The sequence below is a fragment of the Cololabis saira genome, chromosome 2, assembly GCF_033807715.1.
Source record: "Cololabis saira isolate AMF1-May2022 chromosome 2, fColSai1.1, whole genome shotgun sequence".
Lineage (NCBI taxonomy): Eukaryota > Metazoa > Chordata > Actinopteri > Beloniformes > Belonidae > Cololabis > Cololabis saira.
Genome location: NC_084588.1, coordinates 8,169,610 through 8,197,395, shown reverse-complemented (window position 1 = coordinate 8,197,395; position 27,786 = coordinate 8,169,610). Strand labels below are relative to the sequence as shown.

The window sequence follows — 27,786 nt, the reverse complement described above, 5'->3', positions numbered from 1 at the left end:
GGCGGGTTGGGGTTCAGCTCAGCTGCAGAGGAGAGTCGGTGGCTCTGGGAGCAGAACCAGAGGAACCAGAGGAGCCTAGTGTTGCTCTGCACTGGAAGGTGCTACTGGATAAAAGTACTGGGATCCAGCTGCTGATCCAGCTGCTGCACTGCAAAAACTCAAAATCTTAACAAGAATATTTGTCTTATTTCTAGTTAAAATGTCTAATTTTTAGTCAAAGAAATCTCATTACATTTAAAACAACTCATCACTGGAAAAAACAACAATTTTCACCTGTTTCAAGTAGATTTTCACTTGAAATAAGTAGAAAAATCCGTCAGTGGAACAAGATTGTTTAGCTTGTAATGAGAAAATAAATCTTGTCCCACTGGCAGATTTTTCTACTTATTTCAAGTAAAAATGTACTTGAAACAGGTGGAAATTGTCAAATAACAAGTTATTTTTCTGGTAATGACTCTTGTTTTAAGTGTAATGAAATTTTTTGACTAAAAATGAGACATTTTAACTAGAAATAAGACAAATATTCCTGGTAAGATTTGAGTTTTTGCAGTATGGTCCTGGGATCAGTTCTGCTCCCGAACCTCTCTCACCCCCCAGCGGCAGAAATGCACCATGTGAAAACTCACACTCACACACACACACACATGCACACACGTGGCAGGTTAAAAGCAGTGACACGTTAGTAAAGCTATGTGCAAAAATACATCTGAATTCACATAAATGTAAAGCAGGTCAAATAAAAAGTACAAATGTACACTGTACAGCAACTCCTGTCCGAGCTGAAGTGGAGCTGAGGAAGTGAAGGGCTGGAGTCTGGAGCGTCTGGAGCGTCTGGAGCCGGTCGGCGCTAGAACTGCTCGGCCAGCAGCTCGCCCAGTCTCTGGGACACGGAGTCCTTGCTGGTCCGCAGGGTCAGGCGGTACATCTGGGGGAGACAGGCCGTTACAACACCGCTCACACTGAGAGTGTTTACATGGCAAGTTTAATTCCTCCTTAATTCAGAATTAAAATTAAATCAGATTTAAAATGAGTAAAAATGACCATGTAAACACCTAATTCCGAATAAAAATGTCCATTCAGAATTAAACTTAATTCCGAAGTAAGTGGCTGGTTTATTCCGATTTTAAATTTAATTAAAAAATTTGGCCCCCCAGGCCAAATTTAATTAAATAAATTTAAATTTCGCTTTAAATTAATTCCGGTCTTTCTGCGCTGCTCATTCCCTCACCCGTCTGTCTCCATGACGCTTATATTATATTGTTTTCCAAACAAAGTTTCAAGATTGCAGCACGCAGTAAACGCTGGTCAAGAGCAGAGACCATTTATTTAATAAATAGCTTGGAGGACCTGGAAATAATTAAAAGAACAGATGGAAACAGGAAACATAAAAATTGTGAGCTTTTCAAAGTTGTAGCGGCTAAGTTTGTTTTTCTTCCGGTAAACGTAACTTCCGGTCCCCCCCCTATCCAATCAGAACCTTCCCAACCCCCAGACCTGTAGAGGAATTGGAGAAAGTGTTTTCCATGTAAACCTCAATCCGGAATTACTATTTCTATGTAAACTTGAAGGAAAATAGTTTTCGGAATTATTTAATTCGGAATAATTAATTCTGAATTAAAAAACATCATGTAACTGTGGCCACTGTGTGTGTGTGTGTGTGTGTGTGTGTGTGTGTGTGTGTGTGTGTGTGTGTGTGTGTGTGTACCTCTGCTTGCATGTTGGGCTCCAGCCGGAGCAGGCAGCCCACCTGAGTGTTTCTGGTGTGAACGACTCCCGCTCCCACAAAGTTGGCAGGATTTGGATCCACGCCGTCCAGCAGAGCCACGCCAAACCCCAGCAGCTGGACGGATTCAGAGATGGGATTACACACACATTATTACTCTAGGGAAATCGTTTCCTCCGTCGGTGATATATTGAAGAAATGGCAGCAAAAAGTAACAGCTGACGTCGTATTTATGGACATCAGAGCCGTGCTCTCGCTAAAAATAACAGCAACATCTTGTCACATTAAGCTTCAAACAATGTTTAAAGAAGTCACTTTTCAAGCAAACTTACAACAATATTTGAATCATTCGAAATATGTTTAGTAAAATCTAAATCTTAGACGTTACACCTAAATGTTAAATATAAATGTAAATATACTATAAAAGTTTGTAAATTCATACTGATGGTGACCAGAGGAACCAAAATAAAAGCTTGAGGACTTCAGATTGTGTTTATAGAATCAAACAGTGAATTAAAACCAACTCCTCGGTAGAAATGAACCCCTGGACATTCATTTCTCCTCCAACAACTTCCTAAAACCACAGAACCTTCTCTGGGGCACCCGGCCACCAGGGGGCTCCCTCCAGCTGCTTCATAGAGCCAACAGCTGCCAGCGGCTGTGAAACATCAGCAGGTGAGACGTCCTACCTTGGCCCTGGCCACGTCCGTGTCCATCGGGTGCTGGGCTTTGAAGATATTCTGAACCTCTTGTTGAGGGCTGGGGACACACAAGTGACAGAAGATACTTATTACCCTGCAGAAGTGAGGGGCCACAACCCGGCTGGCGGTTGTGTTTCCCGCTCACTCTGCAGGGGCGGAGCATGACAGCAGTGGGGGGGGTCACTGCTGTGATGCTCCGCCCCTGCAGACGTCTCTCCACTGATCTGACGGACACGGGGCACGTCTGTGTCGTGTCTGAGTGACCACCCTGAAGATTTTCTTTACAGTCCTGTAACTTGGGCCGTTCGGTGGTGCAGTGGGTTAAGCAGCGGCTCATATACTGAGGCTACAGTCCTCCTGCAGGGGTCGCAGGTTCCAATCCCGGTCTGCGCACCTTTGCTGCATGTCATCCCCATTCTCTCTCTACCCCCTTCCTGTTTGCAGCTTGAATAAAGGGCCACTAGAGTCCAAAAAGAATTTAAAAAAAATACAAATGGGCCACTTTCAAGTCTTAATCTTAATAGATTACATAAAGCTGTATAAATCACCAGAACCAAAGACATTACAGGCAGTAGCAGGAGTTGAGGGGGAGTTCCTGGCTGCAACGCAGCTGCGCCAAAAGTGAAAAGGTTGGTGCAGAAGCTCAGAAACGCCCACAAAATAACCTCGGCTGACATGTGAAAATGCCATTAGAAACCAGTTAAAATCCTTCATCTTCCCTCCACCTGTTCAATAAGCCTAAACCTGGTAGATACTTCCTCAGGGCTCACTGATGTAAAGTGTCTGCACGAAAGCTGTGACGCACGCCGAGCTAAAACCTACCAATGGTGGATTGATCGGCCCCTGTTTCTATTTATCTATTTTATCTATTGTCTCTTTGCTTTGTTCTGCTCTTTTACTCATTTTTTATAATAACTTTTATGTCCTATTCCATCAACCTCCCCAGGGACTACAGGTGGAAAATAGCAAGCTGCTACAACCTGGCACAATGCATATTCTCTTGTAAAAGATTAATGTCTTATTGTGCACTGTCCTTGTTTTGAAATAAATAAATTACAATAAATCACAATTTAAGACAGTATGAAGGCATGAATATCAAAAGCAGCTCGGGGTGTTGTCCTAGGGTGCGTCTCATACGGTACGATTGTAGGACGACGGGGCGTCCAGCTTACCCTCCGAGCTGCTTCCAGCGCTGGAAGAAGTCCTGCGACATCATCTCCGTGGGCTGGAAGAACTTGTTCAGCATCACGGGGAGTTTCACGGCCAGGTCCTGCAGCGCTCCACCGTACCTGCTCCACACAGTCAGGCGTTAGTGCACGTACGCGGGACCGGTGACATGCAGGACGCCCAGCTGGAGACAAACCTGAACTGAATGTTGAGAACTGGGGCCTCCGTGAAGTCTGACACGCATTCGATGTTGATGATCTGCTGGAGCTGAGCTCCGGCCTCGATCACGGGCTCCACCGGCTTGGACTGGATGCTCAGCTGTGGAGACGCCGTCAAGGACTCTGACAGGGAGGACCCGCAGAACCACGGTGACACGGACCAAAGCTCTGCAGCTCTGCAGCTCTGCAGCTCTGCAGCTCTGCAGCTCTGCAGCACGGAAATACAGTAACACCCAGCTACTACTACTGTCATTTAGCAGACTCTTTTATCCAAAGCTGGGAGGGGGTTTTATTCATCATGTCACGTAAACTCCATTTGAAAAAAACCAGTGTGGCCCGAGAAGCTGCCCAGATGTGTAAAGGATATGAGTTTTGAGCAGGTCACTGCTGCCCACAGACGAGGAGAAGCTGTAGAACTGAGTGGACGTCTTGTTGCCGAAGAACACGTAAATGCGACCTGCAGGACGACACAACATCCTCCTTAGTGACGCTTTCACATCAGGTTATTTTCATTTCCCCCAGCGACTGTCAGAAATACAACTCCTCCTCCATCCATCCATCCATCCATCCATCCATCCATCCATCCATCCATCCATCCATCCATCCATTATCCATTCATCCATTATCCATCCATCCATCCATTCATTATCCATCGCTCCATCCATTATCCATCCATCCATTATTCATCCATTATCCATCCCTCCATTATCCATTCATCCATCCATCCATCCATCCATCCATTATCCATCCATCCATCCATTATCCATCCATCCATCCATTATTCATCCATCCATCCATCCATCGCTCCATCCATTATCCATCCATCCATCCATTATTCATCCATCCATCCATCCATTATCCATCCATCCATCCATCCATTATCCATCCATCCATTATCCATCCATCCATCCATTATCCATCATCCATCATCCATCCATCCATCCAATCGCTCCATCCATTATCCATCCATCCATCCATCCATTATCCATCCATCCATCCATTATTCATCCATCCATTATCCATCCATCCATCATCCATCCATTATTCATCCATCCATCCATCCATTATCCATCCATCCATTATCCATCCATCCATCCATTATCCATCCATCCATCCATTATCCATCCATCCATCCATTATCCATCATCCATCCATCCATCCATTAATCCATCCATCCATCCATCCATTATCCATCCATCCATCCATCCATCCATCGCTCCATCCATTATCCATCCATCCATCCATCCATTATTCATCCATCCATCCATTATCCATTATTCATCCATTATCCATCCATTATCCATCCATCCGTCCATCCATCATCCATCCATCCATCCATCCATCCATCCATCCATTATCCATCCATCCATCCATTATCCATCCATCCATCATCCATCCATCCATCCATCCATCCATTATCCATCCATCCATCCATTATCCATCATCCATCCATCCATCCATTTATCCATCCATCCATCCATCCATTATCCATTATCCATCCATCCATTATCCATCCATCCATCCATCCATCCATCCATCCATCCATTATCCATCCATCCATCCATCCATTATTCATCCATCCATCCATTATTCATCCATTATCCATCCATCCATCCATCCATCATCCATCCATCCATCCATCCATCCATCCATCCATCCATCCATCCATCCATCATCCATCCATCCATCCATCATCCATCCATCCATCCATCATCCATCCATCCATCCATAATCCATCCATTCATAATCCATCCATCCATCCATCTCTCCATCCTAAAACATCATTATATTTGCTCACCCAGGTTCTGGCGGTACTCGGCCTTCAGTCCGATCTGCAACAGCTGGCTCTCGTAGATGACGCCGTTGTTCTTACAAACAAACCTGAAACATACGAGAGATAACGCGGAGATACAATAATCAAGCTATACATCTCCATCTCAGTGTTACTTATTCATCAGAAAGTACTATTCATCATGTTCTTTACAAGCAGCTATTCCCACCTGGAGAAATGCTCTTCAGACACATCCATGGGTGGGGGGGTGGAGAAGTCAGAGAAGACGTCCACCAGCAGGCTGGCCCCGGAGGGGGGGGTGGAGTTGAGGTGCAGCATGTCTGCCAGAGGCTGGCTGGAGGCCTGCAGGGGAAGCATCAGTTACATCCTCACATTCTCACACGCGGATGTAGCTGCCACCGGGGGGCGTAGCTGCCACCGGGGGGCGTAGCTGCCACCAGGGGGCGTAGCTGCCACCAGGGGGCGTAGCTGCCACCAGGGGGCGTAGCTGCCGCCAGGGGGCGTAGCCGGTACTTACCGTATTGGCCCGAATATAAGACAGTGTTTTTTGCATTGAAATAAGATTGAAAAATTCGTCGTCTTCCATTCGGGGTCTAGACGTTATACCCATTCACAACACTAGATGGCGCCAGATATCTTTAAAGCGAACCACTGTCTCGAAGAATAAAAATAATTAAACCTGGAAGCAGCGATGAACGGGCCCTCGCGCGTGCAATGTTCGCCAATAAAGGTCAAGGACTCAAAACAGAGCCCTATGACACCACCCACGAGTCTCTATGTCAAACCATTCAAAACATATGGCAGAAAATAGGAACTATCAAATATGGACCTATCAGATGAAGGGGGGGCGCGCTTTTTGGCGTCTAGCGTCGCCACGGTAACACTTTTGACTGAGAAAAGTGATGCGCGTTGTCGCAGGATGGAGACGCACATTTTGATGTATAACACACCTGGGTGCACGTTACGGTTCAGGCGAAGAAATGGCATAAATTGCGCCAAAATTAAACAATTAATTCAAAATGGTCGACTTCCTGTTGGGTTTCGGCCATGGCTCCAAGAGACTTTTCTTTAAGTTGCGACATGATACAGGTATGTACCGATTTTCGTGCATGTACATCCAACCGTATTGTCGGGTTTGAGGCACAAAGTTTTCTAGGGGGCGCTGTTGAGCCATTTTGCCACGCCCATTAATGCGAACCCTTAAATATCAAATGTTTCACCAGTCCTGGCTTACGTGCAAAATTTGGTGACTTTTGGGGCACGTTTAGGGGGGCAAAAAGGCCCTCATTTCGTCGTTAGAAAAACGAGAGAAAAAATATTTCCTACAGGAATAGGGCCACTGTCAGCGCTCGGGCCCTAAAAATAGCGGTAAGAAAGAAAAGAGAAGAAAATAAGAGAAGAGATAACAGAAAATGGAGAAATGTAGCGACAATCTGAAGAAAAGTGGGTGGAAGATCGGCAGGTTAACCGGCAGCTGAGGAGAAGTTATGATGCAAACTTCAAGATGATGATTTGAATGAGGCAAAATAACATGCTTTTTCTCTCAAATATATTGTTATAATCATTTGTTTCAGATGTACTGTAATTATTTTCTGTATAAAAACTGAATATTGTGTTCAAAAAGTCTTTTTTCAAACTTGAGTCTTGAAAAAGAGGGGGTCGTCTCATATTAGGGCCAATACAGTACTGTTCAATTATTAGATTGACGAGCATGTGTTCAAGTTTCCATCTAGGTTTTAGGAGACACTTTGACATTTCCCAGGAAAGCTTTAGGTTTCAAATGAAGTATTTGGTGTGAATACTGGAGTTAAACTGCTTTAAAACAGAAGTATCTGCTGACAGAATGACTGAGTTGCAGTGCTGCCTCCTCTGTTTTACCCCCTCTCATATCTGGCCTACAGAGGTTTCCAGAGGTTTCCGGAGCAGGTGCTCCAGCGGGTAATAAATCCTGCGTACGCCTCCAGGTGCAGCCCAGACTTGACGGGGCAGTAACACGGGGGAGGTTGGATCAGGGAAACTGCTCCAAGGAAGTGAGAAGGGCTGAACCTCGGTGATGAAACCAGCAGCTTACGATTGTGCAAAGAGACAAGTGTCGACATCCACCGACTGATGACTAGTGAATTCTGGTGTTGAAACACCAGTCCAGGAATGTAATCACTGCTCCAACGCTCCGCTTTTCTGCAGCTCTGCTGCTCGTGAACAAAGAGGAACCTGATTCAGCTACTCACTTTAAAATGGAGAAACAAATTAACGCAGTTGTAAAATCTAGTTTCTTCCAGAAGTTCCAGTTGAGGCTTTCGTCCGAGGTTAAACCGAGCCGCACATACGCCCGGCTCCTTCTATGGCTGCTTTTTTTCTCATCTTAAAACTCATTTTTATTCAGTAGCTTTTAACTCGTCATGACCGTTGTATTTCATTTATGTGTTTTATGTTCTACGTTGTCCTGTTTTGTTTTTATTTTCCTTTCGCCTGTCCAGCACTTTGGTCAGCTGTTGTTGTTTTTAAAGTGCTTTATAAATAAACTTGAACTTGATCCTCCATTTTCTTAAAACACAAGGTAATACAGTTCAGGATTGGATACAGGCTACATTGGTCTAAATGAAGATTGGCAAAGATAACACCAAACATTGATCCTAACTGTGACGCTGTGGAACAGCAACAGCCTCTTTATCACTTATGTTCTGGCTCTGCCCAAAATTAACAGAGTTTTGGGAACTTATATTCCAATTCTTTTCTGACCTGCTAGGAAAACCCATAGAACCTCTTGCCATAATAGTGGTATTTGGTGTAGAACCGCAGAACTCCTGCCCCACTTATCATGGCAGAAACATGATAGCCTTTGCCATGTTACTGGCTAGAAGGCTCATACTGCTTAAATGGAAAGACAAATCTCCTCCAACTTTCAGTCAGTGGTTCAGATCTTCTGCCCCATCTGACTTTAGAAAAGATCTGATATGTTTCAAAAGGCCCTCAACTTCTATTGTATATGGCAACTAGTTCTAGATCAGGTTGAAAAAATAGATGCCTCAAACATTTCCAATGTACAGATATTAGGGCTCTGCGATTAATCGATTTTAAATCTAAATCGGATTTATTAATCACAATCGATGTTAAAAAAAGGAAAATCGGAAAATGGATTTTCCTTTTTTGCAGTTGGCTGCATTACAGACAGAGCTCGTCTAGTCATCTTTGTTTGGTCAAGAAAATTGTAAATGTTGTCACTTTACTAAACTCAAGGAAGATTTACAGTATCTTTCAATTGCACTTCATTCCCAATGGGGACATTTGTTTGCTATTTTTCTTTAAAAATAAAGATAAAATATTTGAAACAATTTATTCCATTGTCTTTTGTAGTTTTACCAAAAAAATCGAAATCGAAAATCGGGTTTTCAGAGAAAAAAAAAAATCAGGATTTTATTTTTGTCCAAAATCGCCCAGCCCTAACAGATATAACTCCTCCCTCTTTTTCCTTTCCCCTTTTTTCTTCTTATTTTTGTACGTTTTTGCCTGTTTTGTTAACTTCATTTGTTTGTTTTAAAACAACAACAACAACAACCAAATATCACATTTACTGCTGAACCTGTGATGTAATGTGGACGTGTGGTGCTGCAATGGGGTGGGGTTGTGTTGAAATGTATTGAAATGCATGTCAAATTGTATCTTAAAAAAAAAAAAAAAAAAAAAACTTGAACAAACACGAGACAAGAGCACATGCAGCAATGCAGAGGAAATAAAAGGTGTGTTTGTTGTGCCTAGCGATGAATGTACCAGAGTCCTAGCTGAGAGCGCGGTGGGACAGAAGGAGGAAGGATGGGGTCTTTCAGTGGAGAGAAGATCCTCCAACAGTGACGGAGACGTCTGATGGAGAGAGAAACGGGAGGAGAACAAGAACAATGGAAAGGTGAGAAAAGGAAAGAAGCCACAGGAGAGAAAGCACGAGTGAAGACTGAGGATGAAGGGAAGACGGTAAAGCAGAGGTAGAGAGCAGAAGCGTGGTGATGCAGCAGCCCCCCCCCCCCGACTGAAACAAGCAGCACCTTGGTTGTGGGCTCGGCCTCCTCGCCGTGGTCCGTGCTGCCGTTCATGTGGCTGCGCCGAGACTCGTCCATGTCCGGCAGTTTGCTGGAGCCCTTCTTCTTCTTCAGCTTGGCCAGGATGGAGGACTCCCGCTCCGGGAACGGGGGCATTTCTTCCAACACGGTTGCCTGGGGAAACACAGGATGCAACAGCGGTTGAAACAGAGTCTCGGTGTGTGTTAGACGGCAGATTACTGTTACAGCCAGAAGCCTGATTCATGGTTCTGCGTTAAACCAACGCAGAGCCTACGCCGTTGCCGTGACGCCGTCGTGAACCGTTCTTCTCCATCACTACATTTCGCTGCGGTGCAATATCCCTCCAGAGCGCTAGGGGGTTGCATTCTTTTCCTGAATGGTTTATCGTCGTCTCTAGTTGATTCTTTGTTGTTGTTTTTTTTACGGACTTCCTCAATGTGTTGCTCCTCGACTTGGTCCCTGTTGATAATATTCTGTCCGTGTAAAACAGGGGTCGGCAACCCGCGGCTCTAGAGCCGTATGCGGCTCTTTAGCGCCGCCCTGGTGGCTCCTGGAGCTTTTTCAAAAATGTTTGACCATTTTTTTCTTTTTTTTTTCTTTTTTCCATTTTTCTTTTTTTTTCCTTTTCTCAACATTTTGACTTTTTCCTCGACATTTCGACTTTTTTCTCAAAATTTTGATTTTTTTCTCGACATTTCGACTTCTGTCTCGAATCACATAATGAAAAAATAATAATTCCCCCAGTTATAACTAATATAGAAACATGCAGCACATGTTGCCTTCATTCTAAGGCTTATACAAGACTTTTCATTTTTTGCGGCTCCAGACATATTTGTTTGTTGTGTTTTTAGTCCAATATGGCTCTTTCAACATTTTGGGTCGCTGACCCCTGGTGTAAAACAACAAGATGTTTAAAAATGGCGGGGATGGCGCAGTCTGGAACTGGAAATGTGTTGCTACCAAGCAAACCAATCACAGCCCTCTCGGTCTGCGTGGGGTCGTAGTTACATTTTTTGGGAGGTGCAGGTCAGGCTATGGCGTAGCTACGGAGAGACTCCCGCGTAGCCGCGACCCCTACGGCGTAGGTTTAACGCAGAACCATAATTCAGCCTTTTACAAGCCACCACCAGCGTGTTGCGTGTATCACGGTGCTGAGGCTCAGATACGTGGTCTATACGAGGGTTACTACTATACGAATACAGATACCTCCCTCTCACTCCTCACCTATCTGCTCAGCATCACGATCAACCTTCACTCAGTGGTGCAGTAGGTTAAGCAGGGGCTCATATACTGAGGCTACAGTCCTCCTGCAGCGGTCGCAGGTTCGAATCCCGGCCTGCGCACCTTTGCTGCATGTCATCCCCGATCTCTCTCTCTACCCCTTTCATATCTGCAGCTTGAATAAAGGGCCACTAGAGCCCAAAAAAATCTTAAAAAAAAAAAAAAAAAAAAACTTCACTAAGACTCACAGCTGAACATGAAAATGTTTCACACATTTGGACATTTGTGCCAACAAAGCTGCTCCTGTGTGGCTGCAGAGCTTCCACCCTTCACAGTGTTTCACTTGTCGCTCTCATGCTCTCAAAAAAAGAAAAGAAACAACGCGCCCAACACCCCAGCCAATAGAGGGTGATTATATTCTCCAGTCCTGACATTTGAACCTCTCCTCACTGGCCTCTGGTTAAATCCAGAGAAGAATTTTAAATCCTTCGCACAAAAAACCCTCGCGGCCGAGCTCTGCCGTGTCTTAAACCGTGGCGTCTAGACTTCAACTGAGCCTTTGTGATCTGGTTCCACGAGAGGGGAGTCTGGTCACTAGTTTGTGCCCCCCCATACGTTTAAGATCCCCCTCAAAACTTTCCTTTTCACCAACTCAGACAGTTGGGGCTGGCGCGTGATTCTGAGATACGGGTTTAGTTTGGGCAGTTTCCTCATGCTGCTCCGTGCATGCATGTGACATTAACTTTGTATCTTTCTTTCTTTCTTTTTTCTTTCCTTTCTGACAGTACAGACTCATGTGGACCTTGAGGACAAGCTGACTGTGACCCAACCAGGTGTGTTTGAGCAGAGAAACATCTAAAGATATGCTTAGCAGACGAAGAACACCGCTCTGGTTTGTTCCCTTGCATGTTTGCCCTTTGCTTTTCTCCTCCGGCTGCAGTGATTCCCCTGCAGACCCTCCGAGGGGCTGAAGCACCACTTTGATCTGCCAGAGCCGGTCTGTGCTGGGCATTTCTCTTCCTCGTGTTAGGAATACGCTTTCAGTGTGTTGTCACAACTCAGAACCTTTTTAAACTGAGCGCACACACACAGAAAATATCAAGATTGGAGTTAAAGGGGACCTATTATGAAAAACACATTTTTTCTTGCTTTAACATATATAAAGTGGTCTCCCCTCAGCCTGCCAACTCAGAGAAGGAGGAAAGCAACCAAATTCTGCAGTGTCTGTACAGCCGCCCGGATGAGCCGTCCAATGTGATGTGGATCTACGAGCCAATAAGATTCTGCTCCCATTCGTTACGTAACAAAAATGTGATTAGGTTGATATAGGTTGACCTCCGATGTGTGAAACCACGCCCACAACTAACTCCGCCGGCCGGAGCTTCCGGCATTTTTTCGTAGCGGTGTATCGCGTCATTCAGGCAGCCAATCAGCACAGAGCCTCATTATCATAGCCCCGCCCACTCAGAATCCTGCATAGATAATGAGGCTAGAGAATGGGATGATAAAGCAAAAATGATTTAGCAAAAACAATCAAAAGCTTGTTTTTAAGACATTCAAGGCCCGTTTAAAATAGGGATTAGATGCTGGTATTAGAGCTGCTTCCATCCATCTTTCCAGATGTTGGATGAGGCTGTTGGGCTGATGTTGGGCTGTCTGTAGGAGACTGGCTCTAGATTTCAGTCGGGGTGTACGCTGATGATGCTACCGTTAAGTTTGATGATGGAGCTGTGTTGATGCTACGGTGCTGCAGGCTGAACTCCCCACATACTCCCTGCTGTGTGTTTTGATCCGAGCTGCTTTGTTCTGTTGAATCAGCCAGACTGGCTGCAGATGTTGTTATTGCAGCACGTCTCTGCTGTAGAGTCCAGACAACGGTATCTATTTTAACGTGACCAAATAAACCACATCCTTCAGCTAAAAATGTCACCACACAGAAGAACGAGAGTCAGATCTGCGACGCCCTGCTGAGACGGAGATTCATTCAAGCTGCTGCGGGTCTGGAGATGCCGGCACTCTAAAGTTGCTCTCGTCAATGAAAATTATGACTAAATATTGTTGTCAACGAACCTTTATCACCTGAGGAAAACGAGACGAGACGCAACGAAAATGCTGGTCATGTGACGATAACGATGATTAAATATAGAATGCAATATCGTAGACGAATAAAAACGAGACTAAAATGCAGATTAAAAAATAAAAACTGCTAAAATGTGTCTTCATTTTCGTTGACCAAAACGAGATGAAATGTTCTACCAAAGATCGTTAATGTCCATGTTTTCAGTAGTTTCTCTGGTTTAATGTCCATGTTTTCAGTAGTTTCTCTGGTTTAGTTCTGCTGGGTGACGTTAGTCCTCAATCCCAGTCGCTGCAGCAGGAATCAGATCCAGAAGATGCAGCTGCAGAGTTAGAGGCTGATGCCGTTAACGCAGAGCTCTAGGTTCACGTCAATTAAAAACAAAGTTACATAGAGAAACGCGGGGATCTGCTCTGTGGCTGGAGAAGAAGAAGAAGATCCATCCTTGGATACACTTTCCTACATAGTCGTGGAAAAGAAAACCCAATGTGTCGCCGGAAAAGAAAAAGATGAGGAGAAATGCGGAAAAAATAAATACGTTTTAAACTCAAATTACAGTCTTCTGTAGACAGAACTGACGTTTGCCTGGAATAAATGTATTCTTGAGTCTATAAGGATAACCTTGTTTGAATTGTAAAATGGGCTAGTCGACTGAAACTTGACACGACTAAAAGGAGTATGAACTAATAAAAACTAAAATGATAGCTTGACCCAAAGACTAGACTAAAGCTAAAATTGAAACAGGCTGACAGAAACAACACTACTGGTACCTTTGAGCGCGGCGGTATTCCTCCCTCTCTAAAAGCTTCAGTGCCTGAGAGACGGCCAGTAAAGACGTGGAGAGAAGCCCGACTCACCAGGATGTCGGTGCTGGCGATGCAGCTGAGTCTCAGGTACTCCACGGCTCTCTGCTGCAGCTCCACGTCGGCGTTGCGGAGCTGGCTGTCTGAGCGCAGGACGTCCTGGATGGTGGCCTTCACCTCCGGAAACAGGTTGATGAACTTGATGTATGCCGACAGCAGCAGCGCCCGGGTGGGCACCGAGCACAGGTGGAACTTGGAGTGGAGCAGGTTGAACTGGACCAGAGGGCTGAGGAGGAGAGGAAGAACACCCAACAGTCAGATCCAGTTCCACCCAAGTATTGAACTCCTGTCTGCTGCTTCTCCTCATTTCTTGCGGTTCCACTGACACATTGACATCTTTCTGCACTCAAGCCTGGTTTTTATCTACAGTACTCGTGGCCGTTGGTTAGTTTAGGACATGAAACAGCTTGCTCTCATTTCCTCATAAACAAAAGAAAAACAAGAGATTTGGAAATGTTACCGGTATAAAGTTACTGCCGACGGCAGAACGAGTTTACATCAGTCTAGTGAACTCTAGAAGCAGGTCAAGGTTTTTGAGGTGCGTGGTTTGTTTTTGGCTCTTTGTTTTGTTCTGTTTTGCAGAGTTGTGACCTTAAATAGCTTTATGACATGCAGTCGGTACCTGGAGCGTGAGTCACCGGCGATGAGGTTACCAAACTCCCCGAGGATGTAGCCTCCCACCTTCACCAGGTTCTCGTGGCAGGCAGGAGCCTGCAGGGCCTGCAGACGGGGCAAAGAGTCACGACACGTCAGGGACAACACAGCAGGGAGTAAACTCATCAGTCACACACAGAGAGAACACACAGAGCCAACGTTTCCACCATATCTGACACCGGGCTTAGATGTACAGTATAAACATGTCAAAACAGATCAAATCAGTAAAGTTTTTATTGATTACTTCAACCAAAATCCTACTTTTTGCCAGGTTGCAAAAGAAAACTGGCAGCATCTGCAGTGTCCCGCTACCAGCTGCAGCTCATGCCCAACTTAGCCCAAATTAATCTTACACCATTAACCCTTTATGACCTGCCATGGAACAAGTCTGCCTAAGCATATTTTTTACATATTATTTGCATGCTATACTGCCATTTTATTTTTATTTGCTATGCTTCAAAACAACCCATATAAGCCAGTATTTAATAATCTGTATGTTACAAGTCTGTACTAACTAAATAAATTGCTAAAAAGTGCAAATAACTACGGAAAAATGTAAATGTTTTTTTAATTTTACACATATTTTTGTAAATACAGAAATCCCACAACTAGATCCCTCAAAACTGTTAATGGAAAAAAATCTTTCAAACCAAAGGACATTTATTTGGAAGAATTCATACTTTAGTTTTTGAGATATATCATTTTTTTATATCGCGTTTAGATGTCGCGTCTTCATCCGGTGCTGAAATCTGCTCCAAAACTTTGCTCACGGTAAACCGTTTCGCGCACACGGACTTTAGTGGATCCATAATATGTGTGTGTGTGTGGGCTTGTATAGTGAGTGTGTAGTGTGTGTGTGTGTGTGTGTGTGTGTGGGTTCTTGCTGGGTAGTCTTTCGTGAAAATCTCTGATAAAAAGCACAAACAAGAGCGCAAATTCAAACAGACTAGTTTCCCGCGGGAAAACCTGGACTAAACTGGACCTGGACCAGACTGCTGGGAATGATGTCACCTCCCTTTTCACAGGAAGTGGCGTGAAAAAATCCAACCTGATGACACGCTGACAACGTGATGATTTACGTGTCAACGTATGTCGACATAGGAAGTGCACGTACCGGATCTATACAGGACTGTCTCAGAAAATTAGAATATTGTGATAAAGTTCTTTATTTTCTGTAATGCAATTAAAAAAACAAAAATGTCATACATTCTGGATTCAATACAAATCAACTGAAATATTGCAAGCCTTTTATTATTTTAATATTGCTGATTATGGCTTAAGGCTCAGTTATGCTTCTGCGTCAAAATGGCGCCGTGCCTACGGCGTGTGGTTTGGATCGACGCAGAGGACACGCCGTCACCTGCGCCGTCTCTGACGTGCACCTCCTGAAAATTGTAACTACGCGTCGAGGAGACGCCGTCCACACGCAGACCGAGAGGGCTGTGATTGGTTCGTTTGAAAGCGAAGCATTTCCGGTTTCCGGTTTGAATCAGTAGTGAACTTCCAGGGCTCTTTTCTTCGTTTATGTGTGATTTTTTTTGTTTTGGTTTTTTACACAATAGTTGTCCTTATTTCTTTGATTTACTGTGACCGGAAAAAGTCGGATAAACCATTCAGAAAAAGATCGCTAACTAGTGGCCGCGGGGGGTACTGCACCGCGACCAAATGGAGAGACGGAGAAGTCAGAAGGGTTCAGCACGGCGTCACGGCTGCGGCGTGTGCTCTGCGTCGGTGTGACGCAGAACCATAACTGAGCCTTTACAGTTTAAGATTAAGATTCCCAGAATATCAAAGTAAGCCATGATCAGCAATATTAAAATAATAAAAGGCTTGCAATATTTCAGTTGATTTATAATGAATCCAGAAGGTATGACATTTTTGCATTATAGAAAATAAAGGACTTTATCACAATATTCAAATCTTCTGAGACCTGTAAATAACCTGCGATGTCAATTATGAAGATTTCCCCAATTTTACTGGATTATTATGTGATTTTTCAAAACGATTTAATAGATTAAAACTCTGGGACACTAAATGCAGGATATGTAAGTGAAACTCTTCCTGATTAACATGCAAAAAGAATTGTTGCTCTGTTTTATTTGGTTGTAATTGTACATACGTTTTAAAAATCAATATACAAACGGGAGCGCCGGTGCTCCAGACAGTCAAAAAGGGTTAAATAAGCCGCGTGAGGATTTGTGACGACACCAGTCTCTGTACCGACCTCAAACACGGTCTTGGCGGCGTAGCCCTGGACGTCGTCTCGGTTGATGACGATCTGGATGACCCTGTACCAAACCTCCTCGCTGACGTAGTCACCGGCGATGCGGATGAGGTTGAGGATGGTGTCCACGTACCAGGTGTAGTCCACCGCGTACTTCTCCGCCAGGATGGCCACCTTGAGCACCTGTGGGGGAGAGGCCGGAGGCTGAGAGAGGCTGGGGGAGCCGGCTCACGCTGGGAAACAGATCTCTGAACTCAACCCACTATCTCCTCTCGGATGGAGTAGTCCGCCGTCTCCAGGTAGCGCAGCATCTCCGCCACGATCTGCCGGGCGTTGCTGCGGTCACACATGGCGTAGAGCAGGTCCACGGCTCGCTGGCGGACGCTCACGTCTCTCTCCGTCTGGACCAGGAGCAGAAGGATCCATCATTATTAACTCTGAATTAATAAACTTTAAGAGGGCAATAACAACTGCGTCCACGACTCTGAACATACCAAAGCCTAAAAGAAAGCTGTGGGCAAGTACTTTTCCATCTTATTTGCAGAAAATATTATTGTTGCAGAAACTTTTTGTTAGATTAGCAACTTTTTCCAAAGCTGATGTTTCAAGTGCACCTCTCTTCTTTAAATTGCACCATAATATACCACAATATTGACTATCCATGACATCAACATTCTTCAAATCTGTACATTTGTCTTTAAAGTGAATCATAAGACTGATGATTTACCCCATGGTTTTAGATACTATTTTGTTAATAACTCTCAAGTTCATAGTTGTTTAACCCGACAGGTTAAGAAACTTCATCTTCCATCGTATAAAACATCCCGTGGTCAGTTTTCTATTAAATACCGTGCAGTTATCATGTGGAACAATTATGTACATTTAATTGATTTATCTTTGTCACTGTCCATGTACAAAAACAAAAGAATGCTCTGCTCTCTAAATCATTTGATTTAGAATAATAGGACCCCCTATTTTTCTTTTTCCACTTTTTCCTTTCCAGGAAATGTTCAGTTTGTGCATTTAATATGTAATTGTGATTTTTATATTTGTTAATATCTTAACTTTAGTATATTGTTTGGGTGTTGTATTCATATAAGCCTATATAGGCTTCTAACCACTCCTCACACATATTTCTTCTTGTTGGTGATTTCTTTTTTTTTTTTATATTTTCCTTATGTGAATTTTTTCTTCTGTTTTTTTGTTGTTTTTTTTTCCTTTCTTTATCCTTGTATTTTACGACAGAGTATTAGGGCCAAACTAAGAAAAAAAAAGGAAATTACGAAAATAAAGTCATAATAATATGAGAATAAAGTCGTAATATTACGAGAATAAAGTCGTAATATTTTGAGAATAAAGTCGTAATATTGCGAGAATAAAATCGTAATAATAAATATATTATAAATATAACTTCACAAGATGCTCAATATTCAACATTTTAACACACTCTTCCTGTTAGAGTTCTCATAAATTATCACTTTATTCTTGTAATATTACCACTTTATTCTCATAAATTACGACTTTATTCTCGTAATGTGACGACTTTATTCTCGTAATATTACGACTTTATTCTCGCAACATTTTTACTTAATAAATTAACACTTTATTATTGTAATATTACGACTTTATTCTCATAAATTACGACTTTATTCTCATTATATTATGACTTTATTCTCGTAATTTCCAATTTTTTTTGGTCTTAGTTTGGCCCTAATACTCTGTCGTAGTATTTGTATGAAACAAAATTAAAAAAAAAAAGCTGTTTAGCGAACACCAGCTGTATATAAGGAGCTACGCCTGACGGATCCTGCACATCCCCCTGCTGGAGACATCATGATCCCGTCACTCACCTTCAGCGCGTTGATGACGGTTTCCATGTGCGTCTTTACGGCCTCGTGGGAAAACTCCGAGCTGGCCAGCGTGCACATGCTCTCCAGCGCCAGGTAACGCAGATTGGTCTCTCTGTGCTGCAGGAACTGGCCCAGTTGGTTGCAGGCTCGGACCAGCAGGGTGGGCTCGCTGAGAGGAGACACAACAAGCTGTCAATGCGCAGCTCACGACCCCAGACCCGCAACGAGCCGCGACTCAAGAGCTGCGACTCAAGAGCTGCGACTGCAGTTCTGGTGCTAATGTTGTTGTGAAGACAACCATCTAAACAAACTTCTAAATAATATAAACGTCATTCTAACATCGTGTACATGAGCCTGAAGTCCTGCAGGACTCCAAGCAGCAGCGGTGTCTGGGCGGACGACCGTGTCCCACCTGTCGTGGTGGATGATGAGGGAGATGGCTTCAAACAGAACAGCGTTCTTGGCATTGGAGTGCTGGACCTTCTTGGACTTGGGAGGCTCCTGCGCTTTGTTGAGGACCGTCTCCAGGCACTCCGTCAGGCGACTCCGCAGCGCTGCATCCTCTGCAACGACAACACCGTCACACCCTTCCGGCTGCTTCCTTCACAACTCTCCTTCTTTTCCTCATCATCACTTTCTCTAAATACGAAATTCAACAAATCGCCTACATGGATTTAGGTAATGCTAATCACAAAGAGAGTTCAGCGAAAAGCCGCTGGCCTTCTGAGAGATGTCTCAGCAAAAGGAAACAATATTTGAACGTCGTTTCAGGGACTTCAGCTCATAAACGCTCCAACTGCTGAACACGACTCAAAAGAGTGAGATCAGAGGAGAGAAACAGGAACACTGTTTCCCAAACTCCATAAATCTGATTAAACTCACTTAACTGGTTTGCAAAAGTGAATGAGAAGAGCAAACAGCAAAAAGTGGAATCTGGCATGAAGGAGATCATTATGAAGACCTTGAATATCCACATTCATGTCATCTTGACCTTTGTTGGACCAAAGAGCTGAAAACACTTCCACCGCTCAATAAGTACGGAAGAGTATTAGAAAAATAAAAATAATATTTTAGGAGAGAGATTTTTTTTTCCATTATGCACTTTGAGAAAAAAGTCGAAAATTTCGAGAAAAAAGTAGAAATGTCGAGAAAAAAGTCAAAATATCGAGATTAATGTTGAAATACAATTTCGAGAAAAAAGTCGAAATGTTGAGAAAAAAGGCGAAATTTCAACTTTATTCACGACATTTTGACTTTTTTCTCGAAATTGTATTTCAACATTAATCTCGACATTTCAACTTTTTTTTCGACATTTCGACTTTTTTCTCAAAGTGCACAATAAAAAAAAAATCTTCCCTCCTCAAATATTTTTTCTCCTGCATGGCCCTTCCGTAAATAAGTCAGGTGATTTTTTCTTTTTTTAACTGATTTTCCCCCCACAAACAGGCTGTACCAGGGGGAGGGTAGCACTGCAGCAGGCGCAGCAGTTTGACGGACAACCACGGCGCTGCAACAAAGTAGTACGTGTAGTCCTGGAGGTCGATGGATGCAGAGGTCACAATCTGGACAAGAGAGAGGAAATACGCTGTAAACAGATGCTGATTTAAGAGTTGGTGTTAGGCTTGAGTCAGATAACGGTGAGTAGAGACTGGAGCAGACACACACCCTGCTGAGCCGGGCCACGGCCAGGGACACGGACGTCTTGAAGTCGTCGGGACTCTTCTGTGCCAGCGTGGTGATGAGGCTGGCAGCTGCCGTCACCACACCCTGAAAACAGATACGGGAGTTTTCACACCATACACCAACAGTCTCTGGAAACTACTGTCTCTCAATGTCACTACACGGTTTTAGCAGTTTAACACTTTCTGTTCACTCGGATCTGTTCAGAAGTCAGTGTGGTGTGAAGTCAGCAGGGAACAGACGTTACAGATCCTACCACTAGTGATGTTTCTGTCAGCCTGTCTCAATTTTAGTTTTAGTCTAGTCTTTGGGTCAAGCTATTATTTTAGTTTTTATTAGTTTTAGTCACGTTCATTCTCTTTTTAGTCGACTAAAAGTTGAGCATTTTAGTCTTATTTTAGTCAGAATTGTCCATTTTAGTCAGAATTTTCCAGGACCATTTTAGTCTAGTTTTAGTCAAAGATTGTATTAATCCAAACCCATTTTACAATTCAAACAAGGTTATCTTATTATTATATTATTGTTACCTTATAGACTCAAGAATACATTCATTCCAGATACAGAAGAAGAATGTTTTCTTTTTCCACAACACATTGGGTTTTCTTTTCCACATCTATGTAGGAAAGTGTATCCAAAGATGGTTCTTCTTCTTCTCCAGCCCCAGAGCAGATCCCCGCATTTCTCTTTGTTTTTAATTGACGTTAACTAGAGCTCTGCGTTAACGACATCAGCCTCTAACTCTGCAGCTGCATCTTCTGGATCTGATTCCCCGTGGAAACTACTTTAAACATTTTTTAGAAGACTTTGTTAGAACATTTTGTTCCGTCTTGTTTTGGTCAACGAAGATGAAGACACATTTTAGCATAGTTTTAATTTTGTAATCTACATTTTAGTCTCGTTTTTATTCGTCTACGATATTGCATTATATATTTAATTATCGTTATCGTCACATGACCATTATTTTCGTTGCGTCTCGTCTCGTTTTCCTCAGGTGATAAAGGTTCGTTGAGAACGATATTTAGTCCTAATTTTCATTGACGAGAGCAACTTAACTCACCAGGTGCTGGTCGTTCAGCAGGTGCACCACCCGCGCCGTCCATTCACCCATGGGCACCAGGTCAGGAGACGTCCTGTTGAGCCGGAGCAGACAGAGAGCTGCGCTCTGTTTCACACTGTCCATGGTGTCTCTGAGAAAAGCAACAACACAACTTAATCCAGCACATTCATTACACAATCATCTATACATTATGTGAAGTATGACAGGTTACAGAGATATTACGACATGACTGATGAATCACTGAAGCTGTAAAACTGAAGCAAAGCCAAACTGGCATTGGACACATCCAGCCCCCGGTAGAAAAGCAGCAGAGTCGTAATCACGCAGACGATTAGTTAGTTTAAATCTTTTTCTTTTTTTTTTATTTAACCTTTATTTATCCAGGAATAATCCCATTGAGATTAAAATCTCTTTTGCAAGGGGGTCCTGGCCAAGAAGGCAGCACAATAGCACACATCAGTTACAAAATCTCTACAGATCAATGTTAGTGTACCAACCCCGCCACCAAGATTCTGGGAATGTCAGAGGCGAAAGCCTCGGCCATCTCCCTGCTGCCCACGTTAGCGATGCAGTGCAGGGCCAGGTTCATGAAGGTGGGGTTGCGGCTGGTGAGGTCGTTCTTGATGGCATTGTTGATCAGACGAATCAGGTCGCTGTTGGAGTTCACCAGAACTGAGATGAACAGATAACCCTGGAAGACACAGCAAACACCGCCGGGGACGTTAGTATTTCTGCTCTGATGGATTTCTGCTCACAGTCACACCACAATGAGCCAAAGTGGTAGAAACCCCAGTGTAAAAATATGCTGTTTGCCTTCTCTGTGCTGCTAAAACATCCCTGACACATGAAAACATGGACTCTCCAGTAGCTGCTCAACCTGGAGCTGCTTCGTTAATAAACACTAATGATTCACCCATTTCTTCTCACTCTAAAACTAACAGTGCTGGTAAAGAATCTGGACAAGGTAATTACTTGATCTGTGGTCGACCGTAATGTTCAATCTCTTGGTTCAAGAGTGAGCTTTGACGTTAAGATGCAGGTGAGATGGAGGACGTACTTACAATTTGTTTTTCCGTGTACTTGTTGGAGCTGAGGAGGTTTACAGCCTCCATGTGTCCGAAGTCGATATCATGGCCCAGAAGAAAGATGAAAAGCAGCTTACAGACGTATTTCTTCTTGCTGTAGCCATCCAAAGCCTTGTCTCCTACACACACACACACACACACACACACACACACACACATTTTAATTTGTTCAGACATGGATTTCTGTTGCAGTCTATCTACCATCATGTCCTCAGAAGTAATAAAGCATGGGCTTTGATCCATTTATAGTCTAAAAACATATAAAAAGAACACAGATTGGTATAATCAGTGGATATAGATATATAAAGCTAAAACTAAACGGTCAAAGATCTACGGAAGAGTTTTAGGGCCAGGCAGGAGAAAAATAAAAATAATATTTTAGAGGAGCAAGATGTTTTTTTTCATTATGCACTTCGAGAAAAAAGTTGAAATGTCGAAATAAAAGTCGAAATGTCGATAAAAAAGTCGAAATGTCGAAATAAAGTCGAAATAAAGTCAAAATGTCGATTAAAAAGTTGAAATGTTGAGATTAATGTTTATGTACAAATTCGAGAAAAAAGTCGAAATGTAGAGAAAAAAGTCAAAATTTAATGAATAAAGTTGAATGTTGAGAAAAAAGGCGAAATTTTGCCTTTTTTCTCGAAATTGTATTTCAACATTAATCTCGACATTTCGACTTTTTTCTTGACATTTCGACTGTTTTCTCAAAGTGCACAATAAAAAAAAAATCTTCGCCTCTCAAATCTTTTTTCTCCTGCATGGCCCTGATACTCTTCCATAAAGATCAGTTCAAATGTTGGTTAATGAATAATGAAGGAAGAACAGCAGAGCAGGACGGCAGCTCCATCTTCAGAAACAATAAAAACCCAGCCTGCATCTCTCTGACCACTTCACTGGGATTTCATTAGAACGGTTAGTTTTGTAATAGTGGACTTAGTCCAGACAACGCTGGAGCTCAGTGTTTCATTTCCTGTTTCTCTGCACAATCAGGCATCTAAAAAACAACTGCAACAGCCTGACAGGTAAAATTACAGGGACCTGAAAGGATTCTCAAGCAACTGATGAATTATATATGGAGTCCTACTCGACCTATCAATAATCACGCTATTAAAGTAATGTGTTATCAGTCTAAAGAGTCTAAAGGGGATCAAATAAAATATATCAATGTCAGTCTGAGACTAAACAGGCTTAACCTTGATGCTCAATTACAGAAATATTCAATTACAGAAATGACTGGAAAACTACACGCTGGTCTATTCTGATAAAACTGCAGGATTCCTGAGAGATGGAACCGAAGCAGTGAACCTAAGTTTGTGAAGGGACTTTTAACGTTTGTTCTCAACTACCATGATGTTTAAACTGCATTAATATCCACACCAAGTGCAACTGATCACACAGGATTTTGTGTTTGAATTCCTGCTTTGGAAAAGTGTGAAACTTCTGCTGATCATATAAAAGGCAAGGCAGCAAATACAGCAACTACACCATACAGAACCAGGATGGACTGGTGTGGACCCGGCTTTTAACGGAGGAACAATAGTCTTTAGTTTCAATAATAAGACACAAACAGAGAGAAAAATACAAACAGGACCAGACCCAGAACAGATGAGGACAGCGTGTTAGCAACAACAGTCTTTTACAGATTCTTCCACGTAAGGCCTGCCCAGAAGAAGTACCTAAACAATCATAGGACACCCAACACAGAGTGACTAAACTGCATCCTAGAGGGGGTCAGGTGTCCGCTTGTTGCCGTACAGCCGGACAGGCGAGAGCAGAAGTGCCTGCAGGACCTGGTGGCAACACGTGGTGTGATCTTGGACGTTATTGTGAAGGAGCAACTCTGCAACCCGGATACTCAACTGTTGATGTTGATGCCATCTAGTGAGAAAGGTCACCTGCGTTGGGCTGCATGTAGGATCATCGGCACAGCTGTTGCCAGGCAACAAACATATATAATATAATAGATATATTTATAATAGAAATATTTTTCTAATAATAAATCATGTTTGAGACGGGTTACAAATCCAGCACTACTTTATTGTCTACATGGGTTTAAATAATATTATTAATGTTAATTTCATCTTATGTAAAAAATATGAAAAACATATACAAATATGTTGTAACTAGCTAGTATAGTTACAATAAAACGGCATGGATCATTTGAATGACATTGTTTTGACTCCCTTGAGTTATCAGCATTATCTGATGTACCTGCAACTCAGATTTTAATTTGCATGATGCCTTTACAGTTTTCAGCAAACTATGTATAACATCGCAATATCGCATAATCTTGTGACTCAACTATTATGATGTGTATCATATCGTGAGCTCCTTGGCAATACCCACCCCTACATTTTAATACTATAGAAATATATTTTCCAAAGTAATTTACACTCCAAAAACAGACTGTCCCTTTGGGGGTTTAATAAAGTGTAATTCCCTTCTTTCAGTTCAAAATGGTTATGTGTCTGTTCCTTAAAGACATTAACTTCAGGATCCAGCGCTTCAGTGAGGTTTGTAAATAAACTAAATATGTATTTAAAAGCACTGGTGGAAATAACTAACATTTGCTTTCCATGCTGTAAAGCTGGCGATTTTAATTTAACATTTATTTGAGGTGACGTTCAAGTGAGGATCAACATTTCAAGCCTGAGCCGTAAGTTTCTGTATCTTTATGTTTTTATTTAGTGATAAATAAAAACCAACACCAGTGCTTTTATGCAACCAGACAGTTTGCTTCTTAATATTAACAACAAGTCTTATTGAGGTGAAATACGTGTTTATCTGGAGAATCTCTGGGGAGAATCTATTTAAATAAACGCAGGCCAGAATGCTGAACAGCGGAGGAGGCGTCGCTCTGGAGCAAACTAATTATAGACGGCGCGCAACAGGTGGAGGGAGAAACAACACCGACGGGATTAAGAAAACAAAATCACAGCAGGCAGAGTGGGAGCAGACAGATATTAAAAACTGGGACGATCAAACTGAAAGACAGCAGAGAAAAAAGGTAGCCAAGTGAACTGAGAATGACAGAAAAACAAAGTCTGAGATGTACTTTGGTGTCAAAAAAGTAGATCAGTCTCTGCACACTTGTTTAACTCAGGGCAGAGGTTATGTTTTCAAAGGTGAAATGAGAATCACACTCATGGAAAACAAACTGGTGTGTCTCAGTCATTATGCATTGACTAAAATGTGATGCTATAAAATCATTTTGGGTAGTCGGCAGGAACTGTTCACTTACCTTTAAATTTGGAGCGAATATTGGCCAGCTCTTTATTTATCCTCTTGATCTCAGCCTCTTTACTTTTACCTAAAAAAACAGATACAAATATGTTTGCATGTCAGGCACTGCTGTGATCACACTTCCTGCTGGATGTTGCAACGCTGCTCGCTGACGATGAGGAAGATCATGAAGAAGAACCCACCGAGTTCACTTAAGTCCATGAACGTTTGTTTCAGGGTCAACTTGACACTTTCCTTGAGGCGCTGCACTACTATGTTATTATATGTTACTAACCAAGTTTCTCTGTCTGTCCCTGAGACTAACCTGCTTTTGCAGCATCAATGTAGCTGCTGAATACTTTGAAATTCCCTCGGGATTAATAAAGTATCTATCTATGTATAACAGTTTTCATCTGTTCTCATGTAGTGATTGTAAATGAAAAGGAGGGATAGAAACAAGAAACGTTTCTAAAAAAACAAAAATTGTTCAAACTTTATAGGGCAGCAGCGTCCAAACAAACAGTCGCTACAATATATCACAGACTGACATCCTGAATATTACATTTGCTATTAAGCCTTTTTATCTACATTTTTTATTCCATGTGCATGATATTTTTCAAACTTATCACTTTGTAAAAAATCATTTCATAGTAAAAGAGATGTGTAATCTTTAACAAAGCTGTAGGAACGGCAGTCATGTCATTGCTGGTTTATGATGCAGAAGCGCAAATCCAACTTTTGAATATTCTTGCTGACATGAAATATTTCTGCTGATTGAGACTGAAAGATGAAAAAAAAAAAGGCGTCTAATCCAGACTTTTAGGAGCCGGTGTAGAGGACTGAAATGATGATGCCATGGTAAATCATGGACATGATACTGAAGTGTTAAGATAAATAACTAGTACGTTATAACTGAGATGTTATGTCTTTTAAAATAAGACTGATTGTGGTAGTTAGTGTTTTCACTTAGGGTCACGTGACCTAATCAAAGGGGTCTGCTGCTTACAACACATCTAAATGTCTATAAAAAGAGTCAAACGAAAAGAAACAAGAGATTCAAATTAATCTAAACTTTTATTTTTTCCTCCTTCTTTTGGCAACATTATTATACCTGATCTGTAGTCGGAGGGTTTTAATGAGTTTATGAAAGCTAGAAAAGCCCAGAAATGATCAATACAGATGTTGAGGACTTCAGAGGATTTCCAGCTGATGTTATAGGACACATACGCAGGGAAATGTGGGTCTAAAGTTTAAAAGAGATGTTGGGTCAGAAGAATGAGGCTTTACTACAGCCAGTAAGGGAGCAGTATTTGGCAGGTTATCAGCCTTCAGCAGGTCCACGCCCTTAGACAGGGCGCAGTATTTGGCAGGTTATCAGGCTGCAGCGGGTCCACGCCCTCTGACATGTAGCAGCTAGCAGCTAAAGGCTGATTTATGGTTCCGCGTTACACCGACGCAGAGCCTACGGCGTAGATTACGCGGCGACGCACGCCTACGCCGTCGGTGTAACGCAGAACCATAAATCAGCCTTAACACCAATCAGCCAGCTCCGGCTCATTTACGAGCTCGGCTGTTGAATTCATTCAAAAACTAATGTCAGTAAGAAGGAGACACCTTTCATACAGATAACCCTGGAATGGTGGTGTGTTAATGGCTCCAGCTTTAGGAGCCAAACCTCGGTGTGAAGGAGATAAACAAACTCACAGTTCCTGATGTCAGAGATGAACACGGCCAGTCCTCGCATGCCGTCTCCTTTTGACACCGCCGGCATTTTCCTGCAGCCCGCTGCTCCCACACTCCCCCTGAAAGCTGGAAACCACCCGGCTGGACACACCGACTCTGTTAGTTAGTTTTCTGAGCGGCGAGCAGGAGCCGTGAAGAACCGACACAGTGAAGTAGTACTGAGACAGACCCGAGTACTAGAGCAGGGCCGCGTCCCGTTTCTGCTGCTACAACCTAGAGCAGGGCCGCGTCCCGTTTCTGCTGCTGCTCCCTGCACCCGAGTACTAGAGCAGGGCCGCGTCCCGTTTCTGCTGCTGCTCCCTGCACCCGAGTACTAGAGCAGGGCCGCGTCCCGTTTCTGCTGCTGCAACCTAGAGCAGGGCCGGGTCCCGTTTCTGCTGCTGCTCCCTGCACCAGTGTTGCCAACTCCTCAGTAAGGAAAGTAGCTATTGGCTGTCCCTAAAGTCGCTAGAAGTCA

The 27,786-nt window shown here is 43.0% G+C and overlaps 1 protein-coding gene across 2 annotated transcripts; it reads right to left on the bottom strand.

Annotated features, from left to right (window-relative positions):
* Positions 1–397: 397 nt before the first annotated feature.
* On the bottom strand, positions 398–27,545 carry LOC133457789 (AP-2 complex subunit alpha-2-like). 2 transcript variants are annotated; one of them, XM_061737128.1, is made up of 23 exons: positions 27,291–27,545; positions 25,606–25,674; positions 22,341–22,483; positions 21,777–21,970; positions 21,280–21,409; positions 20,208–20,309; positions 19,996–20,104; positions 18,955–19,105; positions 18,543–18,711; positions 16,956–17,093; positions 16,693–16,875; positions 14,437–14,534; positions 13,809–14,040; positions 9,639–9,806; positions 9,370–9,459; positions 5,810–5,943; positions 5,608–5,690; positions 4,178–4,266; positions 3,788–3,912; positions 3,597–3,713; positions 2,413–2,482; positions 1,706–1,840; positions 398–925 (listed from the first exon to the last, which is right to left on the bottom strand). In XM_061737128.1, exons 1-23 carry the CDS (start codon positions 27,355–27,357, stop codon positions 848–850), a joined length of 2,874 nt encoding a protein of 957 aa, XP_061593112.1. In that variant the 5' UTR covers positions 27,358–27,545; the 3' UTR covers positions 398–847. The 2 variants fall into 2 exon arrangements, with proteins under 2 accessions (XP_061593112.1, XP_061593120.1); XM_061737136.1 differs by lacking the exon at positions 9,370–9,459 and having other exon boundaries at positions 400–925; positions 27,291–27,544.
* Between the last annotated feature and the right edge of the window lie 241 nt (positions 27,546–27,786).